The sequence below is a fragment of the Cottoperca gobio genome, chromosome 2, assembly GCF_900634415.1.
Source record: "Cottoperca gobio chromosome 2, fCotGob3.1, whole genome shotgun sequence".
Taxonomy (NCBI): Eukaryota; Metazoa; Chordata; class Actinopteri; order Perciformes; family Bovichtidae; genus Cottoperca; species Cottoperca gobio.
In genome coordinates this window covers 5061070-5088586 of record NC_041356.1, presented here as the reverse complement: position 1 = coordinate 5088586, position 27517 = coordinate 5061070, and the positions used below count along the sequence as shown (strand labels likewise).

The window sequence follows — 27517 nt, the reverse complement described above, 5'->3', positions numbered from 1 at the left end:
CCCTTCATTGTGTTTTCTTCATATTTAAGATGAGAAATTCCTCGAGCCATGCAGCCATGTTGGTTTCTTCCTTCCGCTTTTGAATGTTCCTCAAATGGATGTTGTCCCAGTCCCGTCCTTCTGTTGCCACATAATTATTAAATTTTTGTGATTTTGAGCTTCTGTGACAGTACCTCCCAAATATTATGGCATTTTCTAAATGGTTGGCATTTTCTTCACTGCTGCACAGAAATATCACTTCATGTTGTTTCACTTATCCTGATCCTTTTGAAAAGGTTACCCAGAAATCATCTCAGGATGCTGACATCTAGTCTAATGTTGGCTTGGAGTCATAATGTGAAAAATATATCAATTTTAATACCTTCGTTTTCTGGCATCATTTGAATTTTCTAATTTTTTTCTAACACTTTATTGAATTGTAAATCTCCTTTGGTTAAGCGGTACTGCGTTTGAATGGCAGGGGAGATATTTAGAGAAATATTAATCAACTAAAGTAAAACTAAAAGGAACAAAGTGTTCAGTCTAAGGAGAGAAACCGCGCTCCGCCTGCTGTTTTGTTATCAAAGTGAAACAGATCCGGACCCGAGGGCAGAGCATCTATACATCGCCCTCCCCTCCATGTATCCTCCACGTCTTTTTATAAGCCACAGCTGGCTTCATGTCACGCTCAAGCTTCAACCCATTTTATTTCATTCTGGGGGCCCAACGCAAGGACTCATCAAACTCCGTGCCGCTAAGCAAATGTGACATGTCATTTTCACCGGGACTCAGCCTCCTCTTCTCCACCTCCATTTCTCTTTCCCGACTTTCATCTTCTTTCTCCTTCTCATCTCCGTGTTGTTGTTTTTTTACGTCTCTTTATTTCAGACTCTGAGACCACAGAGGATGAGACCACAGAACCTCAGATGGAGACAAAAGAAGGGCTCGGGAGGCACCAAGACAAGGCCGGACGCAGAGGACCTTCAGGTATTTCATCCAAAAGATCTCTCTGAGCTTCATGTACAGTTTTAGCACCTCCTATTAGCTTCTTCAAAACTGACATTTCAGCTTTTTAAATATAGATTTTTAGAGTCGCAAACAGGCAATACTTGCAAAAAGATGTGCAGAGTGCAGCATCAGTAGCTCTTTAAACCTTATTTATATTCAATATGATTTACTGCAGCATCAACACCGCTGCCAAAAACACACTTCTACAAAATTACGATTCCATGCGGATTGATGGATTTAATGGAGGTTGTTATCAGCTTGGCCCAAGACACGCGTTGGATAGAATCGGAAATGGCAGAATGAATGGGTAGGAGGTCGAGCGGTCGTCTAGTAATCGTTAGGAACCTTGCACGGCACAGAGGCGCTACATAAATGCAGTCCATTTCCCATGAATCCCTCATGGTGTGATGCAACAGAGTGACACACTGCCCTAGTTTCAGCAGGGAACCTGTCTCAGGTCTGGATCTCACCGCGTGACTCCACAGGGAACACACAGCCTAGAAAACTGAGACTGTTTCTGCTATATCGTGTACTTGTGCTTTGCCACTAGAAATCCATATGGAATGCCGAGCATCATGTCTGTAAGAGCTGTGTTGATAGATATTATAGACAATAATGTATTATCCAGCACAATGATGGACAGATCAATCAATGCAAATGCCAAAAAAAAATTAAATAATACTTTTGGTGAGTGGCAGGCATTACCCAATGATATCCCAGTGAGCCCTTTCTGTCCATACTGCACAGGTCAAAAGAATTCCTGAAAGAGTATTTACTCATTTGTTAGAGTGGTGTTGGTGGACCGGCGTCACAAAGCCTGCATGCCCTCAGCACACGTTCCTAACCAGGCAACAGGATGTCTGAATATAGATCTGAAATATTCACACCTGTACCAGAAAGACATTTCGTATTCTTCCCTCGCTTGCACTCGGGTGTTTGCACTTTGGTGTTGGCGTGCCGACTACGCCCTCGCCACGTCCCTCCAAGGACGAGAAACAAAAAAAAAAAAAAAAAGAGAATATCGAATGAGGGAGGGATGAGGCGATGCATCATTTGTTCTCTTCAAGGAGCAGATTTCGGTTGCCTCCGCTGCATACGCAAACTACTTGTTAAACATAAACCAGACGCATTTCTGCAGAAGATTCAGTTTCGTGTCACTCCAGACGGGCCTTGTTTAGATCCATTGGACATGTAGGATTCTTTGTGAGAATTACTTTCTCCATTAGCGTCAAAACAGAGTCGCTACAAGCTTGTTCTGGAAGATGAGAGGTTGTGCAACAAGCTCAATAAGTCAAAGCCTCGAGGTGTGTTGTATTTCCCTCAGTGGCCCCTTTGCAAAGATTTCTCATTTAGTTCCTTTGCTTTCCTGATATACTTTGTTTTCTGATTCTGCCGCTGAGTCAGTATCATTTGTGATGGTAGCAGGAGTCTGTCGTTTTTATATCCTCGGCACCATCGCTGTTTCAAGGTTTCCGTCGTTAAAGGAAGATGCTGACTGCTCTTTCTTTCTGCTGCCAAAGCATTCCTGTCTCCGTTGCTCATCACTAAAATGTCAATCATTACCTGATTTGCGACGGGGGAGGATCTCTTTAAGTGGTCCATGCTCCACAACGTAGCCCTTACACGTTCTGTTTCATTTCCTGTTTCAAGCAATCAATAGAGCCTTTATCCATCTTGCCCTTTTTTATGCTGAATGATGTTCCTGCACTATCATTTTATACCAGCTCAGGATTCTTGCTCCTTTTTTTTTTTATTGCTATTAATTAATCTTTTTTTTTTTTTACATGCTTTTTTTTGGGGGGGGATATAAAAAAGTATTATATACACCGGAACAAAATATAATGCTTATGCCAACATCTAAAGAAGAACGTCTAGGAATGAAAGTGCTAAAGGTGATCCAATGATGTTCAATTCACAAAAGAGTTGACATTAAACCAAAATGGACTTCAAAGTTTAATACACACGATCCATCTTTCAACAACTCATTTAAAAAATCTGACCTTTCATTTAACACTATTGACACATTCTCTCAATTTTCTCTGTCTGGTATTCAAGTTGATAAAGTTTGTGTCTCTCTCACCATCCGTCTATATTAAAGGACACGTCTGGTGATATTCTATAAAACCACCACCAACAGTTTATTGATCCAACAATCAGCCAAAGCCTGATTACATCACTGGGTGACGTGTTCGTTCTTACGATATAATAAGTGATCCGTTCTGCGAGGAACAGAGCAGGTAGTTCATACGGACAGACTGACACATTTCTGGTCTCTTCTCTCTCCAGGTGAGGGAGGCGGGATGATGGACTATAACCCGGACGCTTCAGATCGCCGGGCCACCCTCCCTGGAGCCTATGACCCCGTGGTGGAGCGAGAGCTCCGCGCTCTGGGCTCCCGCCCTCCGGGTCCCCACTTGGACCCCACAAACCCTGCCAGGCAAGCCCTCGGCGGGGCTCCCGCTGAGGGGGCCCCCCCTGTCCGTCACCTGGGTGTGGAACCGCTAATCCGGGCGTCTCACGCTAACCTGGCACGGCCTGTTCAGGGGTCAGAGGAAAGTGTTTCTGTAGGCAGCGACTACTATGGGAGCATGTTCAGCCTCTACAGAGGGAGGACATTTTCTATGCCGTTATAGCACATGGCATTTTATTTTTAGAATTCCACTTAAAAACTAAAAAGACTGGCCAAAACCCCCAAATTGCAAAGAAAACCGAGACATAAGACAAGACTTTATATTCGCCATAGACCCAACTTGCAAAAACTGTATTCCATATGTGATAAGTTACAAAAGCTATTCATTTTTTACTCTTATATCATGTAATCAAGCTTTGTTTCATACAGTATTGTTACTTCCCATCTTTATTTTGATGTCACACTTTCCTTTGACGCTTTTTATTGAGTGTGGTTTGGTTTTAATCTAACAATGATTACAGGTCTCACTAAATATCATTGTTAATAATTCTTATAGCCATTAGAGAGGACACGATGGTACAATCTGCTAAAATGTATTATTCAGCACTTTTTAAAACTGTGATTACTCTTTTTACCCACTGCATGTTTTGTAGAGCCGCCCCTCACTTTTGGAAGAACACCATAAACACTTTATAGGTTTGCTGTGGCATGCATGGGTTGCTGGCTTTGATCCAAGATAATATTAGCATGAGTGTTCTCACACATCAATGATCACGTGCTTCACAGGTTCTTTTTAAGCATGATGTTTTTGTATTTGAAGCAGGGATATTTCTTTTCTGGCATTTTGTAAGAGTTCATGTTGTACATTTGCACTTTTGTTGCTGCAACACGCCGAAAATGTCCAATTATTCCAGTCTTAGGGTGTCTTCCACTTCACCACAGTTAGATTAAGTTCTTAAGAATGTGTGAAATCTTACATGTGGGCAACATTATTTTTTATTTCTATTCCTATCTCTGCCATTTCATTTTACACTGTCTGATGTGTTGCTCTCTGAAAACGAGACAGACTAAACAGAAAGAACTCACTGGTGAACATGAAACATAAAACAACATGACACAAATGGACGTTCATCTGCTTCTTTATTACTCTTTCAACGCCTACGGAAGCTGCACTAGAGCTCTAACTTCACACCTCCATTTCCCCTCACTCCTTCCTCACCCCTCTAGGACTCAAACTGCTGATGAATCACAGGGGCTCTCCCCCCCTGCCCCCCTGTCTTCTCCCCAGCCACCTCCCAGTGCGTACAAAAAGAGCACCAGTACCCCAGACCAAGACCCGGATAAAACCAAACCTTCACATCCCCAATCTACTAAGACAGAGCAGGCATCAAGTGTTAACAGTGTTGTTATGACACCCAAACTGGCTCGTGCAGGGCCCAAGATCTTCGACAAGGTCTGTGCTTTTGAGGAGCGAAGGGCTAGTGCGGATCTGCCCGGAGGAGTCAGGTCTGCATCAGGATCTAGATTCGGACGAGCAGCTTCCTGCGACTCAGACGACAGCGGAAAGAAGGCAGGAGGCCCGAGGAAAGAGGAGGACCGAATCCTGCAGGGCGCAGCCCATAAGCGAACAGCGTTCAAGCAACGGGCCTCTTCTTTAGAGGACAAGACGAGCTACTCCCAGAAGGTGCAGAGCTACCAGAGCAAGTTTGCAGAAGAGCTCCAGAGGATCAAGAAACTTGTGGGGAAACCAAGCTTGAAGAAGGCGTATTCCACTGAGCAGCTGTCGCAGAAAGAGAGGCTGACCACGGGGAAACTAGAGCCCATTCCTCCCCAAGTGGTAAAAAAGTTGGAGGCAAGGAAGCGAGCGCAGGAGGACAGAAGAGTTGGGGAGAGGGAGGCAGGCAGCAGATTGACTTCCCCACAGGCCACAGGTCTGCGGACTCAAAGTAAGCACCCTGAAGAGAGTAAGATGACACAGCCTGATTCACAGGGGACACCAGGGGATCGCTCATCACGAGGAAGCACAGGGAAAATCTCTGTTACCATGGAGACGGCACCAGTTCACCAGTTACCAGGGCAACCATTGCCAACAGCCACAAGGACAAGCCTCACCAGGTTGGAATTACAAACGATCTTTACTGATTTACAAATCATATGTATGTGTGTCTTTCTTACTTTGTGAGATTTGTCTTCTGTCTACAAATCTTGAAGCAACATTTTTATTAATTTCACACTTCCTTGAAATCTAATATGTATTCCGTACTTGTCAGAGTTGCGTAACAGTTCTCTCGTCTTTGCACACAGGGAAACCCTACAAAGCTCTCCGGCAGCTGACAAAGACGCACTTGTTGCCACGTCTCACAAATCCACCGTCAGAGATCTGGGGACGGATTTGAAGAGGGGGACAAAGATGGAAAACGAAGCAGATTACAGATCACCAAGCCCGAGTGGGAAGAGAGCATCCCCAATAACTGTGAGGGAACCAGGGTCCCAGTACCCACCCAAGCCCCCCCGGCTCGCCCCGTCACCCACTCCCTCCATCAGCCCTCTTGTGAAAAGGAGGAAGGCGGAGGCGGGGCGAACGTCTCCCGCCTTGAAAGTGAACATCCCCACCATCCTGGTGGAGGACGAACCCATGGAGACAGAATGTGTTGCAGACCGGAGCAACGAGAGAAGCAAGACCAGAAGGAAAGAAGGGAAAGTTCGCAAGAGCAGGAAAGGTCGTTCTGTTCATCCCAGGTCTCCAGAGGAAGGTAGGACATATTTTATGATGATTTCATGATGATGAAGCCAAAACAAGTGCCATCCACCACGGATGGATGTTAAAGCACATGCGTAACTGCAGAACGACACAGTTCCCTTAATGGCCACAAGCTGCTGGCTCCAAAACACACTTACACTAAAGTCAATGAAAAACCCCAAAACGATTATCTCAAATCATTATTTTGCCTTTTTATTTTGAAGGGTTATAGAGAAGTATATGTTTAGGTTATGTTTGCCTCGATGGACAGGTCTGTCAGACAATCTCACACAACAGTGGCTGCTGCCTGCGTGAGCGGAAACTGAACTGAGCTTATCTTTTTTCCGCATTTTGAAAACCCAACGTACGAGCCAACTTCTTAAGTATGTAAAGTCGTACTTCAGCCCTATTAGCCTAAGTGAGCGGTTCCCAACCTACTGTAAGGGTCGGATCCTGCAAGATTAATTGGATGGGTTATGGGACTTTTAACTAATTAGGAAAAAGGAATTATATTTTTGCTGAATACTAAATAATACATTATTTTTCTAAAATTTGTCTGACATTTGCTTTTTTTTTCTTACAGTAGATAATTACGGTTGAACCCTGTGGGACATTAAAAATGTGTTTTTGGCTTGAAGATCTTTGTTTATCGATCTTTAAAGCCCAGTCTAAGTATACCTAATGTAAATTAAAATCCCAATATACTTTGGTAAAGCACATTTTGAAAGAGAATTTATGAATCCAGGTAACGGGGCTCAGGCAGTTTGACATTAAGCTGACCTTCTGTTTTTCAGGGGGATCATCTGATGACCCGTCTGCTGATGAGGAGCCGGCTGAGGGCCCGAGGTTTGAGAGGACTCTGGTGGACACCAAGGGATCCAGCGGCTCCGAGGTCACGCTGACATGCATCATCACTGGGAGCCCGTCCCCTACAGGTACAACAGAGAACTTTACACACTTATTAATTAGTGTTTTTTTCTTATGTTGTTACTTTCTTTTCTATATAACTTTATTTTGAAAATTAGAAATAAAATAAAAAGCCAAATTCTGAAATTTAGTTAACAAACAATTGTATGAATTATTTCTTTTACATAATCCGCTTTTGCATTTGCATTAATTCACAGTTTTCATAGCAACATGCAGGGATTAGTGTCTTCTTGCAGTGAACAAGACAACTATTTGTATGTAGGGAAACAAGATCCAGTTTTAAAATCCATCTTTTAAAGAAATCTCTTTCAGTGAAACCGAAACCAATGAGCTTTATTCATCTCATCTTTGTACGGCGGATTGTGCTGTATCCGTGTTTCTGTGGGAGGTTTCGTTATGTTTGTCATCATTGTAAATGTGTTTCTCCTCTGCCTTCTCAGTGACGTGGAGACAGAACAATGTGGAGATGCGGAGCGATGCCTTCCATGCCGTTAAGGCTGAGGGTGAGAAGCACAGTCTGGTGATAAAGCAGATGAGGCCGAGCAGCGCAGGGTCGTACTGCGTCACGGCTGTCAACGCGTCGGGCAGAGCGTCCTGCAGCGCCACCCTCTATATCCAGTCGGGTGAGAACGGAGATGGATGGATTTGTTAGATTTGATGCTACGGCGACACATCCACAAACATGTAACACACATGTCAATGAAGACATCGAGGCGCATGAGAGCTCCTTGAAATACATGTTGACTCACACACACACACACACAAGCTGGCTTTAATCCACTGCCAGCCCTCCTCCGCCTGACATTCTGTCTTAATGACTACAAAGGCCCGCTGGAGCTCAGCATCCCGACCCGGGCTCCTCGCAGCAATAGTTGCCATGGCAACCCATTAATTCTTAAAGGCACTGAGCTCCCGTCGGTGCGGATTCAAAACGGCAGACCTGCCCCGTCACACAAAAGGTGCCCAGAGTCCTGAAGGCAGGCATGGCATTCAATATTCCTTTTGGGGGGGAATAAAGGTCGCAGTTACAAATGTGCCGGCGGCGGAGGCGTGTTTACATCGCACGGCGTCTGTGAAGAGCTTGTCCCGCTACCAACCGTGTTAATTCAGCTCATGTAAATGAAACCTGCACATCCCCAGTTTTGTCAACAAATGTGAGCGTGCACTCTGCTGCCGTCTCACCAGCAGTGTGTTGCCATATTAGGCCAGTGGACTCTAACTTGGAGGAGTATTTTTAGCCGCCCTCTTGTTCTCCCGGGTAATTGCAGTCTGCTTTATGTCCCCGTGCGAGATTACTGCTGCTGCAATCATGGAGTTTTTCATCTCCACTAGATTTCACGCTGCAGGGCTTGGAGTTGGAGTTGTCAAAATGTGCTGGGAGATTATGTGAGTCACTTTAGTTGGGAACGGAGCAGATGTTTGGCGAGAGGATGATTTATAATGCCACAAAGGATGTCGAACCTCAACATGAAGGAGTTTAAACACTGCATTCTACGTTTCCAGCTGTTTGTACATTGCACAATATCCTCATCCTCAAGAGCTCCAAACTTTAATGAACCGACACAACATGAACTGTTCAGATGCTATCGCGTGTGTTGGAATGTTAACAGTGAGAGAGTAGAGGATGGGACTGAAGAGGAAGGTTAGCTGGCTCGGACTGTGCTGCAGTTGTGTAAGAGTTGGCAGGTTTGTGTAAATACTCCTGGGACTTATCCCCTGGTGCACAGACGCCGCTCAGAGATGTGACTCTAGGTACGTTATTTTGTTATTTTTCCTTTGTAATGCCAGCGTGCTGACAGTTAGTCAGAATACCTACCTACCTAAGACATAATACAGCATGAATGGTGTTTTATAGCTATAAGCCAGCACTGCATGTAGACTCGGGTGTATTTATAAGCATCTGCGTATGCGGACGAGCCTGTCTTTGACTTCTTTTACCTGCAGTTTACAGCAGATGACCTTTTCTTTCTAGTTATGCACTTTCATCCATTCTGCTGTTCTCTCCTCATGAGAGGACGTGTTTCGATTCTCTTCCACGGGTGGATGTTATTCATTTTCAGCTTTTCCTCGGTGTTATCTGCTTATGCCAGCTGTCTCAGTTTGGGGTTTTACAGAGAAAGTGAGAAGCGGGGACAAAAAGAAAGCGACAAGGCAGAAAGGGAAACACGGAGGAGTCTAAAGAGAGGTAGTGTAGGGTGACAGAGTTTTATATTTCTCTATCCAGCGGTGAATTAATTCAGCCTTTAGCAGAAGCTGCCAGGAGTCCAGACACAGTGTCTGCCCTGGAACTCCTTGGGAATAAGCGAATGATTGGGTCAGGGATTAAGGGATTAATTCATTATCTGTGTAGTTACAGTCACTTCAGAGAGGTCCCATACGCTCTGCGCGTGTACACGTCTCTGTGTGTGTGTGTGTGTGTGTGTGTGTGTGTGTGTGTGTGCGCGTGGGTGCACACGGCCCACTCATCTCTAACTCACCGCTCTATGTTGCCAACTGCTCATGTTGGCAAAGATGGTCATCTCAAGAAAAGCAAGCAAAGACTGTAAACATCAGAGCCCTGACAGATTGTTCCTATCTGAAGGTTTAACAAGCCACCCTGGTGCCATGTTAGCCATATTTCAAAGAGATTTACACTTATTACACACATTAAGCGGAGACACTACAGGTGAATAGGGTAAACATTTTAACTTCTACATATCATCATAAAACTTCCCCAGTTGATTACTCACATTAAGACAATTGTTTGTTCTATTACAAGTTTTAAATGTTATATTTAAATATGCAAATGAGAGTTATCTAATCCTAACATCAGCTGAATTTAGTAGTAATCTATAGAAGTTAAAGAAGAAGCTGGTGTGGAAGCAAAATATCCCAAATTCTCTAAATGGACAAAAACAGTTTTTGCCTGAAGACGTGCACATACCAGAGAGACTTTTTCATGAACCCAAGTAAAGGTGAATTCGATATAGCTGAGCTTGAAAGTGTATCACACTTATGTCCAGTATCGCTGTTCTTCCAGAGCCAACCCACATGCAATGTGGGAAACCAGCCGGGGCCTTTGAAGTCGGTAGTCGGACGCAGCCAGAGGAGGAGTATCTGAGCCCTCAGGAGGAGGCGATGGAGCTCGGGGACGCACCCGCTCCGAGGAAAAGAGTCCACTTCAAAGAAGCTCCCTCATTTCAGGTAGGAGAGTCTCAGAAGCCAAATCTCAGTTTGTTTTTTAAATCTGATCTTCAGGACTGACCAGAAATATGCACATTTACCCAAATACAGACCCAAAACAGCAAGCGTCAGGCTCAGACTGGGATGAATCCCTCACTATTTACACCATAGAAATATCAAACTCCTTTTATCACGCCATTGTCAGAAAAAGAGGAGGAGGTTCTTAAATATATTATATAATATATAAACATGTTTACATTTGTTTGGCTTATTTGAAGCTATTGTTCTGCACTATTAGAAGTTAATGTACTTGCAAGATTCCCGCTGTTCGGCGTTGTATCCTCATGGTTGTTTGCACTTATTGTAAGTCGCTTTGGACAAAAGCTTCAGCTGTGAACTGTAATGTAATAAATGAAGTCATTTTGACTCAACTTATGTTTAAATAGGTTTGAAATTGTATTTATGCTGTAATTAGAGCTGCAGCTCTCGGCTTTGACACTTAAGTACGTTATGATCCTCTAAAAGGTGGCACCATGTGACCAGGCGGTAACTCAAGGTCAAGATGTCATCATCTCAGCGGGGGTCGCAGGGCAGCCCAAACCCATGGTTTACTGGTAAGACATCTTTCCTGAAAAACGTCTTCGTAGACACCTATTCTCTCAGCCAAGGTCACTTACTGTTTCCCTGTAACGCACACGCAGCCCTCCATTAAGCACCTGAGCATGAACGACTGTGACAGCCACTTTATATTGACCCAGGTTGAAGGACAGAGTCACGGTGAAGACGGCGGGGCGCTTCGCTGTGCGAGACACAGACGACGGCGCCAGTGAAATGAGAATCAGCTCAGCTCAGAGGTCAGACGCGGGGGTTTACGTCTGCAAGATCATCAACGAGTACGGGTCCAAGCAAGCGCAGTGCCGAGTGGAGGTCAAAGGTGAGCAATGAAGAATTTAATCTGTCTATGTACTGTATGTATAACTCGTATCTTGTAAAATATCTTTGCTGCTGTTGTTTCCATAACTTTTCATCAGCGTCTGCAGCACAGACGGCGTTGAAAATCACCAGCGAGGTGAAAGGTGTGGCGGTGAAGGCTGGAGAGTCGGCCGTGTTCGAGTGTCGCATCACAGGACCTCCAGACGTCGATGTCGACTGGCTCTCTAACGGGAAGCTGATCCAGCCGGCGCTGCTCAACTGCAAAATGCCCTTTGACGGCAGGAGGTGGGTTCATATGTGTTTGTTAAATGTCTTCTGGCTTCATTAGTTTACTTTGATTGTTGAACGCTGTGAATGAAGGCTTGGACGATGGGAAGATGTTGCTGAAATAGTCTTGGACCTCCAAAATCCATTGTCATAAGTTGCTGTACTGCTTTGTTTTGTCTTGCAGGTGTCGTCTGCTGCTAAATTCAGTACACGAGGACGATAGTGGAACATACACTTGCAAGCTGAGCACTGCCAAAGGTAAACACACTGCAGTTAAAGTGTTGTTTAAAAGAGGTTGGAAGATGAATATATATGCTGCAATCTTTCTACAGCTTTGTAACCCATCATTTAAGACGCAACATATTTATTAAGCACGCTGAAAGTAAAAGGAGGGATTAATAAATAAAGCCTCATGAACACTTGTCGCTAAGGAACGTGACATTGCATTCACAGAGGAGTTGACCTCAAGCGCAAACCTGAGGGTGACCCCGTCCATCGAGCCGCTGTTCACCCGTAAGCTGGACATCCTCGAGGTCATAGAAGGTCGCACTGCCCGCTTTGACTGTAAGGTGAGCGGATCCCCCGCTCCTCGAGTCACATGGACGCATTTTGGTAAGAATCTCCAGCGTTGTTGTCTGATACATGTGGTTTTCTAGATAACTGACGGATATCAGAGGAAACGTCTCGTCTGATTCTTTTGATACTTTCCCGCTTTCAGAGGCGAGAGTGGAGGAGAGCGATAATGTTCGCATCCTTCAAGAGGGGGGTCGTCACTCACTTGTCATCGCCCACGTTATCGGCGACACGGAGGGCTTCTACACGGCAGTCGCTCAAAATATTCACGGGAAGTGTGAATGCACGGCTGAGCTCTACATGCAAGAACCTCGAGCTGCCATCTCTTCTCACATGTAAGAGTATTTCCTGTGGAAAGAAATCCCTGTGAGCCACTGTGTCATTTTAAAGGATCAAAAGGGGGAAGAATTAAACCAAGCTGTCAGTATAAAAGTCAGCGGCGCTGTTTTTTTTGTTCTCAAGGGAAAAGAATAAGGAAATCTTTTTTGAAAGAGTGAAGGCGCACGACAAAAGTTAAACAAACCCGTCAATCCTTCAGTGAACTCTTTACATCAATATCGCTTTCCTTCCTCCAGGGCCAAGTTGGAGAAGATGCCATCCATCCCAGAGGAGCCCGAAGTGCTGGAGAGCGAGGTGGAGAAGAGGAGCATGCCGGACTTTGTCAAACCTCTGGCCGATCTGGAGGTGATTGAAGGCAAAGAGGCGCTGCTGAAATGCAAGGTGTCGGGCCTGCCCTACCCAACCATCGCCTGGTACAACAACGGCAAGCGCATCGAGAGCAGCGAAGAACGCAAAATGAGCCAGTGTAAGCAAAAGCACCAATCGCAAACAAAGCTAAGCCTTCCTCGGTGGGAACGATGGTAAATAAGCTGTGTGTGTGTTCTTCAGACAGGGATGTCCACAGTATGGTCATTCGGAGCGCTTGTCACGCTCACGGGGGCGTCTACAAGGCCGTCATCTCCAATAAGTTGGGCAAAGCAGCCTGCTATGCACACCTATACGTCTCAGGTACAGATGGAGGCTCAATGTTTGATGCTCACGATCTTTTCCCATAGGATATGTATACATTGTGTGTTTCTTCATTTGAAAACAGATATTGTTCCTGACCCCCCTGACGGTCCACCTGTGATAGAGGCCATTACAGGGAAAACTATAAGCCTCAGCTGGAAGAGACCAAAGAGGCTCGACTCTTCATGTGGTCGGTTCATTATTCATCTATGATACCAATTACATGTATTGGCCTAAATATCGCACCACTTTTTCTTTGTGGGGGGGGGGGAAAGGCTTCCACAAAAGAAAATGTAGAAAGAGAAGACATTTACATAAAAGACTTGCAGGGGAAACTATTTATAGCATGTCCTAGATGCTTTCTTTTCATTCTGTTTTTAAGTCCCCTTGGATTTCATGCCATCAGCACATATTTGAAAACAAAACCAAATCCTTTTCTCTCTGTATCTTCAGCATCTCACCAAGTCTTTTGTTGCCCCGATTTTAAATAACCAAACACCACATGTGTGTGTGTGTGTGTGTGTGTGTGTGTGTGTGTGTGTGTGTGTGTGTGCAGATGCCGGCTCCTTGCTATACGTGGTCCAGCAGCAGCCTCTGGGCTCGATCCAGTGGACGGTCGTGGCTTCTAACCTGAGGGAGACCAACTACACCGTCACCTCCCTGTCCAAGGGAGTCCGCTACGCTTTCAGAATCCTGACGTCCACTGGGAAGACGTTGAGCAAACCATCAGCCTCTACTGACCTGGTCCAGCTGCTGGACAGAGGTAACAGCGCTGAGGAAAGCTTTAGATAAAACAAAGATATAGACACAGCAGTCAAACACTTTATTTCCTGAGCTTCCATAACATGCTTTCCTTTTTAAATCTGTCACCCCTGTAGGACCCTATTTGAGGAAAGCGCCGGTTATTTTGGACAAACCTGACGTCGTTTATGTGGTTGAGAACCAACCTGCGAGCATCACCATCACGCTGAACCACGTGCATGCAGTTGTCGCCTGGAAAAGGTTAGTCCCTCTATCTCTCTTTTCTCTGGTGCAGAAATAATAATATGTCTGCGAGATAATGAAAGATGGCGACAAGCCGCAGCTGAATTGACGAGTTTCTAATCTGTGTTTTTAAACTGGTCTGATTTTCTTGACAAGCGCAGGGAACTCATTTCAATCAGGAGCTGGAGCGCATGCCATCCCATTCCTGTTCTCCTCAGGGACTACTTTATAAATAGGGGTAGAACAGGATTATCTAACCTCTACAAATAGCAGGAGTCTAGATTTATAGGACCAGGACTGAGAAGCTGTGCTGTGCAGTGGTTCACATTGCTTTGATTGAATTTAGCACTTGACTTTCAAGCACATGTTCTCTGCGGAAAGCTTTGCTCTCTGTCTGCGTGCTCTTTGCTACTCTGCTGCTCAAGAAGGTCCTTGCATACACATGTAGGTTGATGGTTTGTATCTAGCTCTCACTGCAATATGTTGCCTCCGTCTTCCCCAGGAGGGGGGTGGTGTTGGTCAGCAAACTGGGGACGTATGAGATGAGCATGCCAGACGACGATCAACACACCCTGAAGCTTCAGCGAGTCAGGAGCACGGACATCGGTCAGCTGGTGGTCACGGCCAGCAACCAGTTTGGCAGCGACCTCTGCACGCCTCAGCTGGCGATGGCAGGTCAGTTTAGCACATGATACATTTAGCATTTCAGCTTGAATCCAAATGAACTTACTACTTCCTCCTGGCAGCAGTAAATGACAACAAAGGGAAGCAGTGTGTAAGTTAAAATGAGCTTCAGCTATTTAAAGGATCACATATCTAGAACAGCTTCTCTAAAAATGACTTTGTGACTCCTGCCTCTTTATCGTTGGGGTTTTAACAATATACAAACGGCAGCATCCTTGTGTATCTATTACTGGGACCAAAAGATCACCATAATGAGAATATATACAGTATCTCATCTTCTCATCTTTTTGTCTCTTTCTTTACTTCTTGTTCTTCTGCAGTGCCTCCTAAATTTGAAACCATCATGGAGGATGTGGATGTGCACATAGGGGAGACGTCTCGTCTTGCTGTTGAAGTTGAAGGGAAGCCAGACCCAGACATTATGTGGTATAAGGTAACAATTGTTTTTTAACAATTTAATATCAGATAAGAGTTTTCATTTGTGTAGCGGTGCAGCAGCCAGACACTGAAATGAGTTGATTGGTCCGTTGCAGGACGATGTGCTTCTCTCTGAGAGCAGCCACTTCACATTTGTGTACGATGACCCAGAATATTCCCTTGTTGCCCTAAACGCCCGCCCTGAACACTCGGGGGTGTACACCTGCACCGCAAAGAACCTGGCCGGCTCCAACTCCTGCAAAGCTGAACTCACAGTTCATACAGGTCTGCAGTGCAACCAAACAACGGACCGCACACACACACACACACACTTTGCATTTAGACAGATTCATCGTAGTAAAAAAGGATTGTAATTCTGTGGGAGTCAAAAAAGAAGATGGATTATTATTAATTCCTAATCAGTTTTGTATTGAGAATCATTGAAATGGTCATATAGTGAGAAATTAAAGAAAAAATGGTTTTCCAACAGGCTTGTCCTTCATTTGCTGTTGAGCGTCAGCATTAAGTTTAGATGAAATCCCTTTGCTGATGCAGTACACACCGATACAAGCTGGTTGTTGTTGAGATTGCCTCTCTAAATCTACACCATATGGGCGGGACCACCATGTGTTTTGAGACTACAATATGAAACCATCTGTCACTATGCTGGCACACATGAGCCACACACACACACACACACACACACACACACCTACACACATAAAAATGTCTATGTTGGTGCTCCCTGCAGAGCGAAAAGAAGCAGCAGAGCCAATGGAAGACGAGGGAACCATTCTGAGGAAAATGAGGCGTTTGACGGATTACTATGATATCCACAAAGAGATAGGGAGGTGAGTGTGTGTGTGTGTGTGTGTGTGTGTGTGTGTGTGTCTGTGTGTGTGTGTGTGTGTGTGTGTGTGTGTGTGTGTGTGTGTGTGGTTGACTGCAGACTCATGCTTTCTGTCCCTTCACACACATGGGCGTTTACGGCTGTTTGAGCACTGAGGGTGGGACTGTGGGAGGGCGGGGAGTCGCACCTGCTTAACAACAGGAACGAGATGAGTCACCCGTCTGAGTGGAGCGAATGCATTAGCTGACAAATGATTTGTTTTGCTCCGACTTGGTGGAGACAAGCAATTTACTGTGATTGTAGAGCAATTGAAATGGCAGAACAGGCAGACGGGGAAATCTGTCGTATAACAGACAATGTGTTTTAGTTATAAAACAAAGCAGTAAACTCAAATTGAATTCTGATTTCTTCTGAAAAACACTGAAAGTTATTAATACAATGGCAATGCAACCTCTTGAAAAGAATAATGCTTTATTAAATTGGTGGGAAAGGGCAACACTCTGAGTAATTTGTTAGCTAAAACGTCAAAGGGAGTTTTTTTTCTTTTATTGATTTTAATTTTCCAAAAAGAAAAAGAACTCTTTACCATATACAGGATATTTGCATAATTGATTGAGGAAACCACACAGAGCATCCATCTGGTCACCAGAGCGCAAAAGCATTAAACAATGGGGTAGTACAAGAACAAAACCATCCCTCAGGTCAGTCAATTATCTTCATGCCAGACAAAAGAACAAGATGAGTTCTCCCACCAAGACTTTCCACCCACATTAAAAGCAAGTGTACTTTTAAAGAACCTGGTGTACTTCCTAGTTGGTAATAAAAGTGGACTTGGGAGCAGCTGTTGCCCTGTAACCATACTTATTTCTTTACATATTAATAATTAACTCTTTTTTGCACTCCCAAAGACAATGTAGCTCCAGTAGTTCTTCAAAACATCACTTTAATGATCCTCTGTCCTTATTCTTGAGAGTTATTTGTATTGCATCTCTAGGTTGAAAGCTAGTGAGTTGACATTTGAGCTGATGCTATTCTGTCAGACATACTGTTCACAAAGGTCAAGAATGAGCTTCATGCTCTTGGAGTTGTATTTTACTCTGTGCCCTGTAATGAGGTCACTCCAGCTGGTAGGATTATGAAGACATAATCTTGTTTGTTTAGTCTGATAATTGAATTCAACAGCAATTTCCTAACCATATATTGGTTTTAAACCCACTTTTTAATGCAGGGGTGCCTTCTCCTATGTGAAGAGGGTGATTCCGAAAAAGGGAAAAGAGGAGTTCGCTGCCAAGTTCATTTCCGCGGGAGCGAAGAGGAAAGCCTTGGCCCTCAGGGAGATGGAGCTGCTCTCTGAGCTGGACAACGAGAGGATTCTCTATTACCATGATGCCTTTGAGAAGAAGAGCGTGCTGGTGCTCATCACAGAGTTGTATCCTTTGATGGGAACGTTACACTTTAACATGCGGTTTCTATGACCCCTTAAACACAGATGATGGGCAGCATGTTCATCTCTTTTAGTTACCAAAGGCACTACTTTTACTGCAGCACTGTTTCAAATTGTATCTGCTTCATTGCTGAACTGAAGTGCTCTCAAATGCATCTCAAGGACACGAAAGATCCAAAGCATTAATCCTAATGTCTTCCACAGTCCCCCGGAGGCAAGCATGAAGCGCAGCACAGCCTTTTCTCACTGACTCACCGCCGACGAGCGGAATTAGCAAGAGATAGGATGTGTGGGAGTTTTGCTCATTTATAATTCATTTTCTCATGCACCTACCACTTGGACCGTGCAGTCGAGTCGCACATCTGTTTCTTTTCCTCAACTGTGTGTGCGAAGATGTCACGAGGAGTTGCTGGAAAGAATGGCCAAGAAAACAACGGTGAAGGAACTGGAGGTTTGTGTTTGCTTCTGCCGACTGCACTGCGCTATCGTTATGTAACATGACTGTGGAGTTCATTCTCTCGTGTTCCAACACAGATCCGCCGGAGTGTTCAGCAGGTTTTGGAAGGTCTTCGTTATCTTCACCAAAAAAACATTGCCCACCTTGACATAAAGGTATCAGTCCATCCCACCTCTGGTGCTGCATCACATTTATTCCATCAAGATACCTCAGTACCTAACATTGCTGTTTTCTCGTGCACACCCTCCTCTAGCCAGAAAATATTTTAATGGCAAGTCCTGGGAGTGACCAGATCCGCATTTGTGACTTTGCTAATGCCATAAAATTAGAGCCTTCCGAGGAGTACTACTGCAAATACGGCACGCCAGAATATGTCGCCCCAGAGATTGTTAACCAAACTCCCGTCTCCACAGCAACAGACATATGGTGAGCCACCTGTTCTCCAGCACGGAGACGTGAACACACACTGCAGACACTACCTTGTTATCTGCAGCAAAATAAAATCTCTGTCTTTTTATGTTGTTCCTTAAACTCCATTTGTCCTTCATCTGTCCTGCTCTCCCACAGGCCTGCTGGGGTCATCACATACCTCTGGTTTGTGATTGGTTACTTTTTGTTCCAATTTAAAACATTTTAATTGCATGTTTTCTTTTGCTGATGATGTTTTTTTGTTGTTGTTGTTTTTAGCCTGACTGGTGTGTCTCCATTTGCTGGTGAGAATGACAGAGCCACCGCTTTAAACATCCGTAACTACAACGTGGCGTTCGAGGAGAGCATGTTCGCCGACCTCTGCAAAGAAGCGAAGGGATTTGTCATCAAGCTTTTGGTGACAGACCGACTGTAAGCATCTTTGATGACCTACCTTTTTCAAATAAACATGTGTAATATCATTTTTGACCAACCATCGTTTCATTTCACACAGTGTCTAAACTCATATTCCTCATATGTTTATTTTCCTTCTCGTAGGAGGCCCAGTGCCATCGAGTGCCTTCGTCATCCTTGGTTCAAGGTGAGCTATCACTAAGACAATACACCACCCAGCCTCAAACTGTTTAATGTGTCTTTATATCTCCGCGAAGATTAATGGTGACAGCCCTTTTTTTTGTGCGTCTTGCAGTCACCAACGAACAAGAGCATCAGCACAGCTATGCTAAAGCAAGTTTTGTCCAGAAGGCGATGGCAGGTAAGCAACTGGACATGCGTTTAATATGCTCCACAGTGGGAATTTAGTATTGTTCTGCTGTTGTTTGTTCTACAACTGACCTTATAAATAAACAAATACAATAAAATAGTCCTACATTCATCATACTTCTGAATTAAATGATGACGATTAGACAGGACTAAATAAAGGACCTAATGCTCTCTGATAATTGGAGATGCCAGAGTCTGAAAGGTGTATTATTCACACAGACTTGGAGACTTTGCACATAACGTAGGGAAATGAAATATGAACTCTTATTTTTCCTCTATTATCTTTTTTTCAGCGTTCACTTATCAGCTACAAATCCAAGATGGTGATGCGGTCGATCCCAGAGCTTTTGAATGAATCATCCAACCACGTCTCCATTGCTGTGGCCCGCCATTTAAAAGAAGGCACCCCACCACCCTCCTCTTCCTCTGACTCAGATGCAGATGTGGATGAGCTTCCCTTTATTCCTATGCCGCTGTCCATGGTCTTTTCTGGTTCCAGGGTCTCCCTTAACGAGATCCCGGGGGATGAAGATGTCACTGTATGGCCCAATGTTGCTGATGATGGGACGAGGAAAAAGGACGACATGGAGGTAGCAGGTCCGAGAGGAGGGGCTAATAAAAGTGTGAAAGATGAAGAGGAAAACCCAGATGAGGAGAAAATGGAGCAGACAAAACCAGCCCCCCTTAAAAAAGTATCGAGTGTGGAGTCGGACGAATCGCAGACGAAATCCAGGCGGGCTACCATGAGGAGAGGCAGCTCTGCTGATTCAGCACTGCTTCTCCACATTGACCCAGAAGAGGGAAATGAAAATAAGGATTCAGAAGCAACTGACAAGAGCCTGAAAAAGGCTGTTTCTATGGAGCTTCCCAATCGCAGCCCGAGCCCCGGGGCTGCGAAGTTAAGCCAGGAGGATTATGCCCTAAAACTGGAATTGATGAGACAGCGGTTGCTCAGGGGAGGAAACGTGGACAAAAAGATGAGCGGCCTGCGCGGGCCCTTGTTTGAAACTCTCGGCATGGATGATGAGAGGCGGACGGGGTCTCTCGATCGGAACTTAAGGAGATCCAGAGCGGGGCCATCAACACTCACCAGAGCAGCGTCTTCAGAGAACACTGGAGAGGACATGCCAAAGACCAAAGTTTTTCGTAAAAGCGCCTCCTTCACTCAGGGGGATTCTGAGCCAATGCCCCTGCACCGCAGATTTGGAGCCCCCTTAGAGATCCCATCGGTGGGCAATGGTAGCATAGAAGGGAAGAAGCTCCAGGAGGCAACCTCAATGTCCGCACTCACAGAACAAACAACTCTGGAGTCTAAATCTGCGTCGCCTACAAATAAAACTTCCTTTATACTCCCAACACCAGGAAGATTGGACCAAGAGCAAAAACAGAACCATGTGAAAGAACATGAAGATATGCAAAGTATGAATGAGAAGAGAATGGATGGAAAAATGGAGAAAAGGACCAAAACCTATTTAGAAAAGCCAGATGAAGTAGACTCTGAGTCTAGATCCCCCTCTGTAATTACCCCTATAATTGTAATAGAGGAGGATGATGATGAAGAAGAAGAGAGGAGAGAATATCAGGACTTGCATATTAATGAAAAGGATATGAAGGGTGATGAAACACAAAATAGTAAACCATCATCTGCATATGCAAGTGTCTTTCAAGCAGTTGCGGGGTCATCTCCAACACCTAACGAGGCCCACTCCAAACATCCCGCTGCTACAAAGTCCACAAAGATCCCTGCATTACCTGAACATCCAGCAGTATTTGCCAAAGTAGCAACTGCTGATCGATCTCCCGGTTCTGTTTCCACATCATCATCAAACCCTGATCTTGCTGGCGTGCCCCGCCAGCCTGTGCTCAGAACAGACATCAAAGACATTGACTCGGAGGAGGTCTTTGAAGCCCGGTTTAAGAAGCGAGAGTCGTCTTTGACCCGTGGCCTCCGAAAACTGACCAGGAACAAATCAGAGGAGAAATCGCCTGTACTGAACCGGAAGGGGGGCGAGGCGGGTGAAGAGGTATATAGGCCGGGGGCAAGGGGGGCACCTCTTGAAATGATACCTAAAGGACTGCAGGAGAAATCCAAATCTGTTCAAGATTTAAGAGAAGTCGATAAGGAGACGGGCCTCGGCCTAATCGGGAGGTTTTCCTTGCGGGCCAAGAGGTCATCATCTGTTGATAAGAAGAGTGAGAAACCAAAGGAAGAAAAGCATCAGGAAGTGCAGGAAACTGCTGTAAGCAAGAGGGTTACGTGGGCTATTGGTCGCAGTAAGTCCCTGGATACAAAGGAGCTGAACAGTGCAGGGACACAGAAGCAGCTGGATGAGAGAGAACAAAGAAAAGCTGAGGAGTCATCGGTTTCTGCTATGAGGCGCAAGTTTGAGTCCAAAGTGGCAGGAATCTCTGCCAAATTAAGGACCCAGTCAGAGGAGAGGAAGGACAAAGATGCTGGAGGAAGTCAGAAAGAGCTGGTGCAAAAGGATTTGAAGAAGGTCACGGATTCCCCTGTCCTGGCAATGCGACAGAGGTTTGAGAACAAAGTGGCTGGAATTTCCTCGAAGATTCGCAGTCAGTCTGAGGAGAGAAAAGAGGATGAAGAGGGAAAGAGGACGCCCCTGTTAACCCGCCATCGTCATTCCCAATCTGAGGGGCGAGGACTCAAAGGAATGGGCATCCCAGAGAATCAACTCGCAAAACAGAGCGGCACTGCTGCATCCAAGGAATCAATTGAATCCACTTCTAGCATCCATTCCGAAAAAGCCTCAGAGACTGACAGGCGATCACGGTGGGACAGGTGGGGTTTGAGGGGCAAGAAAGAAAAAACCTCCTCTCAATCGGACCTGCCTTCGTCCGTCCCCAAAGAGGAGGATTTGTCAAAAAGCCAGCAGTTTATCCGCTCTGCTTCGGATTTTGCCCCCGTGTTCCACATCAAACTGAAGGACCACATCTTATTGGAGGGGGAACCTGTCACTCTTACCTGCCTACCAGCCGGAAGTCCACATCCAGAAATCACATGGACGATAGGTATCTCACTTAAACCCTCCCGAATGCTTTGTTTTGTGGTTTTATAAAGAAGCTGCTGTTCAGTCACTTACATTTTGTGTGCATCCCAGATCGGAAACCGCTGGTGGTGGATGACAGAATCACCCTGATGTCCCATCCAGACGGCAGGCAACTTCTAATGGTCATGAAGTCCAGCCAGAGGGACGCTGGAGTTTATGAATGTGTTGCTACCAACCCCATAGCTACCATCACCACCTCCTGCACGTTGTCCATAGCTTGTAAGTTATTGGATTCTTCATTGGTTTTTCAAGGTAACATGAGATGAGTAATTGATATACAATTGGTCATTTTGTTAGAAAATTGGAAACCTTTATTCATTAACGTTAATGCAGAAGAGCGAGTTCTCTTACCAGAGGCACAGCTGCTCCTTTGCCTTTCATGGACACGCAGTAATTATCATCATGATTTGATGTATTTTACATCATTTCATTTTAATTGCAGGAAGAATGTGATGAATATTAATACAGTTGATATGAATATTAATCTCAAGAGATGAACTTTGCAGTAGATTAATTTAATGGATTTTTGGCCCTTCTCATATTCATCATGCAATGGGAACAAATGATGCTTCCTGCCATTTGAAATCGTCTGCCGTCGGTTATATTCATGACTCCAGTCCTGCCTTTGCACACACAGTGCGTGATGGAGACAACAGTGCTTAGATTCTACCAATGCTGCTATAATGCACCAATAATAATGAGACTTCAGCGGAAAATATATTTCTCCTTTTGGATTTGAACTTTACTTGTAATGGCTTTGGACATTTAGTATTTCTAATCTCAACCCCTGATGCTATTTGTCTCCCCTTGATAATCTTATCAGCAGTGCAAAAAATAGTTCAGACAGCTTATCTCGCCCGAAGCCTTCGCTCTATTGTCCACGCCGGTGCACCGGCTTAATGTGAAACACCTTTTGAATCAAGGAATGACACTATTTGTGTCAAGTTTGGTTTAGTGTAGCGAACTGGGTCGTTTTTGTACCCTGGACTCGAGAAAACGTACATCCCGTCTATTCTTCTTTGGTATCTTGAGTCTTAATGTGCTTAGGGACATTTACAAGTAAATGAATGAACATACTGAACCAGTAATGTAAACTATGCTCAAATTCATGCCGTGAAAGTTAAACATCAAGCCGTTTGTTTGGGAAATAAAACTGGAAAGAAATGCATTAAGCATGAACAGCAATGGTTAGACAGACAAACCCCAAATACAGAAAGCTCAAACGATTTCACCCTAAAGACATCCTTTAACATGCTACCATTGAGCAATGACGAACAACAATACATATACAGATTACCACTGGAAATATGCAATAGTTCCTTTTATGAAGGACACAATTCAATGCTGTTATGTGTGTGTGCATGCAAGTGCACACTCATCGAATTTCTTCTTTTTCACCCTTTTTTTAAGGTGTCCCAAAACGGCCAGGGACCCCTGAAGTCCCGCAGATTTACAACAACACGGCCCTGGTGCTCTGGAAGCCAGCAGACACCAAACCTCCATGCAGCTACACCCTGGAAAGAAAGACAGAAGGTGAGTGAGGAGTTTCATTTAACAAAGCAAATAAGTTCTCACTACTTTTTTTCCTACATTATTTAGCAGCATTCAGCTCATCCAGAGGAATATAAACTAAGTTGTGAAATGTTTTGCCGTTATTTGGTTTGGAGGTAGTGATATAGTCACATGAGGAACATTTAAAGTAAACTTAAGGTTTCAAGCTCCTTGGACGTAACAGTGTTTGAGAAGCTTTGACAGTGTTTGCTTTAATGTGGTTAATGCTCAGGCAAATATATTTCCAAATCCATCGACACTCAGGAGACAGAAAATGAGTCATTCCACGAGGAAATTGTGACTGAGCCGGTGCTGCTGTCAAAGCTTTTTTTTTTAGTCATTATGCACAATGAATCACCATTATCTCATAATGTAGTGGATGGAAATAAAGTCACTCAAAGATTAGCAGACTCGGAGTTTGTGAATATTTATTGAGCTTTTCGGCTCTGATAGATCTCATTCTAGCACGTATCGCCTTGTCGTCTCGTTCCTAATGTTTGCAAGGCAGCATTGATGTCGGTACTCGCAAAACTCTGCGTCACTCGCTAATATAAGATACTGTGACAGGCGACTTTTCAGCAGGCGATCGGAGCATTAACTTGTATATGCTTAACATTTTACCTTATCACGTCAAGTCTTCATCCATGTGCGTGTCCAGATTATCCATCAGTGTGTCAACACCGCCATCTGGTGTTCAATATGCGAGCTACAACAAGTCATTTGCCATTTAAAGACAACAAAACAGAAGATCAGGGTTTATTTTCTATCTCTACGAAGAATCGTCTTTCTCCTCTTCCCGTATATATCCAATATGCATATTTAAACATCTTCAAAGATCCCAGCAGCATCACATACAGCACATTACGTTGTCTCTCTGTCCTGCAGGAGATTTTAACTGGCTGACTGTAGCCACTGGAGTTGTCGACTGCTACTACAATGTCACAGACCTGCCACCAGGTGGCACCTTCAGGTTCCGCATCGCCTGTATCAACAAAGCGGGACAGGGACCGCACAGCAACTGCTCCGCTCCAGTCAGCCTGGACTCAACAGGTATTTTAAACACGGTCAAAATGCAAATTACTGCACAGAGTTAAAGGGAAAAAGTCACGCTACCTGAGTTCATTAAAAAAACACATCGTAATTCAACTCTGTCTGTTTTGACAGCTGGAGGAGCTTCACCGGTCGTGGCCGTCATAAAGACGGTCCCATCTGCACGTGAACCAGCTGCGACTGTGCCTCCACCCAAACCAGTGCAGAACAGCGCTCCCAGGGTAGCTGCCTCCACCGTCACTTCCCCTTCCACCTCTCCAAAAGATGCAGCCTCCCCTGCTGCGTCACCTCTTCCACCTCCATCAGCATCTAAAACAGTGGTCGCTCCCACCCCTCCGCCCTCTCTGCCTTCCAGCCCTACAACAAACCCCCCACTGCAATCTGCAGCCAGCGAAGACGCTCAAAAAATAAGCTCCTCTCTTCCGTCTTCAGCCACAGTCAAAGCACCTCCACCCTTTGTCCTGCCCAAACCCCAGAGTCCAGTAAACGTGGTGTCTCCTATGACCCAGAGCCCTCCCATATCACCACCTCCCGCTCTTGTAAGCCCGCCAACGACGCCAACCAAACCAGCAGTGGCCTCTGTGCCCACATACACCCCCACCACCACCGTCACTGCTCGAGTGACCCCAACTCCTGTCTCCTTCTGCCCACAAGTGCTCCAGACCTCCAGCCTGAGCCCCATCGGTGAGGGGACCAGTACCCCCACCAGAGTCACCCCATCAGGACGCACTACGCCCTCCACTGCTCTACGACAGGGGGTGCCACAGAAACCCTACACTTTCCTGGAGGAGAAAGCCAGGTGAGACTATTATTTTATTATTTATTAGACTCTTGATTTAGTCTATTCCTATATATTGTAGTATTCTATGTCACTACCAAAATGACAAAATAAATACACATGTAATATTGAAGTGTAGTCCAATTTAAACCTCAATATCTTTATTAAAAAGGAAAACATAAATAAATATTATAGTTATCTGAGTTTTAGGCTTTTTTTTAAGTAAACTTTTCAAATGGTTGTTTTGGCCTGAATAGCAACATGATGGAGGCCATAAGCAGTAAATTCTTATTTTTTATTTTAAAATTGAACAATTAATGTACTGTAGGAGGATTGTACTCGGCAGAATCAATATTGTGTGTGAAACCTGCAGTAAAACCTGCACTGAGCAGACCCGAGGAGCCGCTGAAGTTAATTAATCCTGCGTTTTATGCACCGCTTTACTGCCAGATGTTCTAAATGCTTGTGCACGATGCTGAAACTGCTTTTCTGAGGACATAAAAATCCTTCTGCGGTAAAACTGGTTGAATCATACATACTAATAATAACACGCATCTCATAGTGATACGGTCGTTTCAGAGTCACGTCTTCATACAAATCCTACATTGGATTTACAGACTGGATGTCATCCAGACAACATTGAACTGTTTTGTTTTTTTTTTGCCAGGGGTCGTTTCGGAGTCATCCGAGAGTGCCGCGAGAACACGACGGGCAAAATCTACATGGCAAAGATAGTTTCCTACAGCCAGGAGAACAAGCAGGACATCCTCAAGGAGTATGAGATCCTGAAGTCCCTTCACAATGAAAAGGTCATGTCACTGCACGAAGCCTACGTCACGCCGCGCTACCTGGTGCTGGTGGCAGAGTACTGCACCGGCAAAGAGCTGCTGTACAGCCTCATAGACAGGTAGGAGTCTGGATGTGATGCACCCACATACTGAGACACACAAACTCACACTGACTTCCATAGCAGCGGGCGAGAGGGGGCACGCAGTCCATCTGGTGGCTGGAGCCAACAGTGATTAATGTAACTTATGACCATATTTAGCTTTACTGTAGTTTAATGGCTTTTTAAACATACCTATGTATTCAACTTGTTGACAGTATACATGTGTACATAAAGGCAGAGTGGATCCTGTTCAGGTATTCCCCAGGGAATTAAAAAGATTCATTTTAATTCCCCGAATACGACTTCCTGGACGATAGGTTCCGTTACTCCGAGGACGACGTTGTGGGCTACCTGGTCCAGATTCTCCAGGGAGTCGAGTACCTCCACAACCGCCGCGTCCTCCACCTGGACCTCAAGCCCGACAACATCATGGTGACCAACCTCAACGCCATCAAGATCGTGGACTTTGGAAGTGCTCAGAGCTTCAACCCCCTCAGCCTCAAACACCAGGACTCCGGAGCGGGAACACTGGAGTACATGGGTGAGGACGAGAACGTCGGCCGATTGACTTGACGTGCACGTGTTTGTCTCTCGCTTCTTCTTCTTCTTCTTTTTTATAAATGTTCATCCTCTTGACAAATGTGATTGAAGCTCCTGAGATGGTAAAAGGTGAAGTGGTCGGTCCTCCTGCGGATATTTGGACTGTTGGAGTTGTCACCCACATCATGTAAGTGAGACGTCCCTTCACTTCTCTTTATTTCACGTCACATGAAGAAGACAGTGCTTGAGGACACTCAGTGTGGATCTTCACAATGTAAGTAGAGGGCGATGTGACAATAGATTATCCCTACACTTGGGACAAACTGGAGCCATGTTTTGGTTTTGATCTGTTATCTATGTAATGACTGCAGTGCGGTGCTGAATATTATAGTGAATATAACATTTAGTTTCTTCTGTTTACAACTAGGCTTAGTGGTCGACTGCCCTTCGAAGATAAAGACCCTCTGCAGGTTGAATCCAAAATCCTGATGGCGAAGTTTGACCCCACAAAACTGTTCGCAAACGTGTCCCAAAGTGCCTCCGCCTTTCTCAAGAAGATGTTGAGCAGTTACCCGTGGTGAGTGCTCACAAAATGAGATTTTACACT

General features: G+C 44.9%; 1 protein-coding gene across 1 annotated transcript in view; it reads left to right on the top strand.

Annotated features, from left to right (window-relative positions):
* The window catches only part of LOC115016767 (striated muscle preferentially expressed protein kinase-like), a 42982-nt gene that overhangs the window by 13901 nt on the left and 1564 nt on the right, over positions 1-27517 (top strand). The window contains exons 5-43 of the mRNA XM_029444791.1: positions 868-966; positions 3274-3424; positions 4625-5512; positions 5702-6150; positions 6932-7072; positions 7505-7687; positions 10084-10247; positions 10752-10840; positions 10985-11160; positions 11258-11444; positions 11611-11684; positions 11880-12038; positions 12145-12334; positions 12575-12804; positions 12888-13007; positions 13093-13197; positions 13564-13770; positions 13886-14009; positions 14494-14666; positions 14996-15108; positions 15209-15377; positions 15844-15943; positions 17171-17371; positions 17780-17837; positions 17921-17998; positions 18097-18269; positions 18411-18437; positions 18531-18683; positions 18810-18852; positions 18961-19026; positions 19328-22064; positions 22154-22321; positions 23513-23635; positions 24539-24703; positions 24818-25502; positions 26149-26388; positions 26688-26911; positions 27022-27097; positions 27338-27487. Of these exons, the coding sequence (XP_029300651.1) occupies positions 868-966; positions 3274-3424; positions 4625-5512; positions 5702-6150; positions 6932-7072; positions 7505-7687; positions 10084-10247; positions 10752-10840; positions 10985-11160; positions 11258-11444; positions 11611-11684; positions 11880-12038; positions 12145-12334; positions 12575-12804; positions 12888-13007; positions 13093-13197; positions 13564-13770; positions 13886-14009; positions 14494-14666; positions 14996-15108; positions 15209-15377; positions 15844-15943; positions 17171-17371; positions 17780-17837; positions 17921-17998; positions 18097-18269; positions 18411-18437; positions 18531-18683; positions 18810-18852; positions 18961-19026; positions 19328-22064; positions 22154-22321; positions 23513-23635; positions 24539-24703; positions 24818-25502; positions 26149-26388; positions 26688-26911; positions 27022-27097; positions 27338-27487 (9658 nt within the window). The remainder of the gene's footprint in view (positions 1-867; positions 967-3273; positions 3425-4624; positions 5513-5701; positions 6151-6931; positions 7073-7504; positions 7688-10083; positions 10248-10751; positions 10841-10984; positions 11161-11257; positions 11445-11610; positions 11685-11879; positions 12039-12144; positions 12335-12574; positions 12805-12887; positions 13008-13092; positions 13198-13563; positions 13771-13885; positions 14010-14493; positions 14667-14995; positions 15109-15208; positions 15378-15843; positions 15944-17170; positions 17372-17779; positions 17838-17920; positions 17999-18096; positions 18270-18410; positions 18438-18530; positions 18684-18809; positions 18853-18960; positions 19027-19327; positions 22065-22153; positions 22322-23512; positions 23636-24538; positions 24704-24817; positions 25503-26148; positions 26389-26687; positions 26912-27021; positions 27098-27337; positions 27488-27517) is intronic.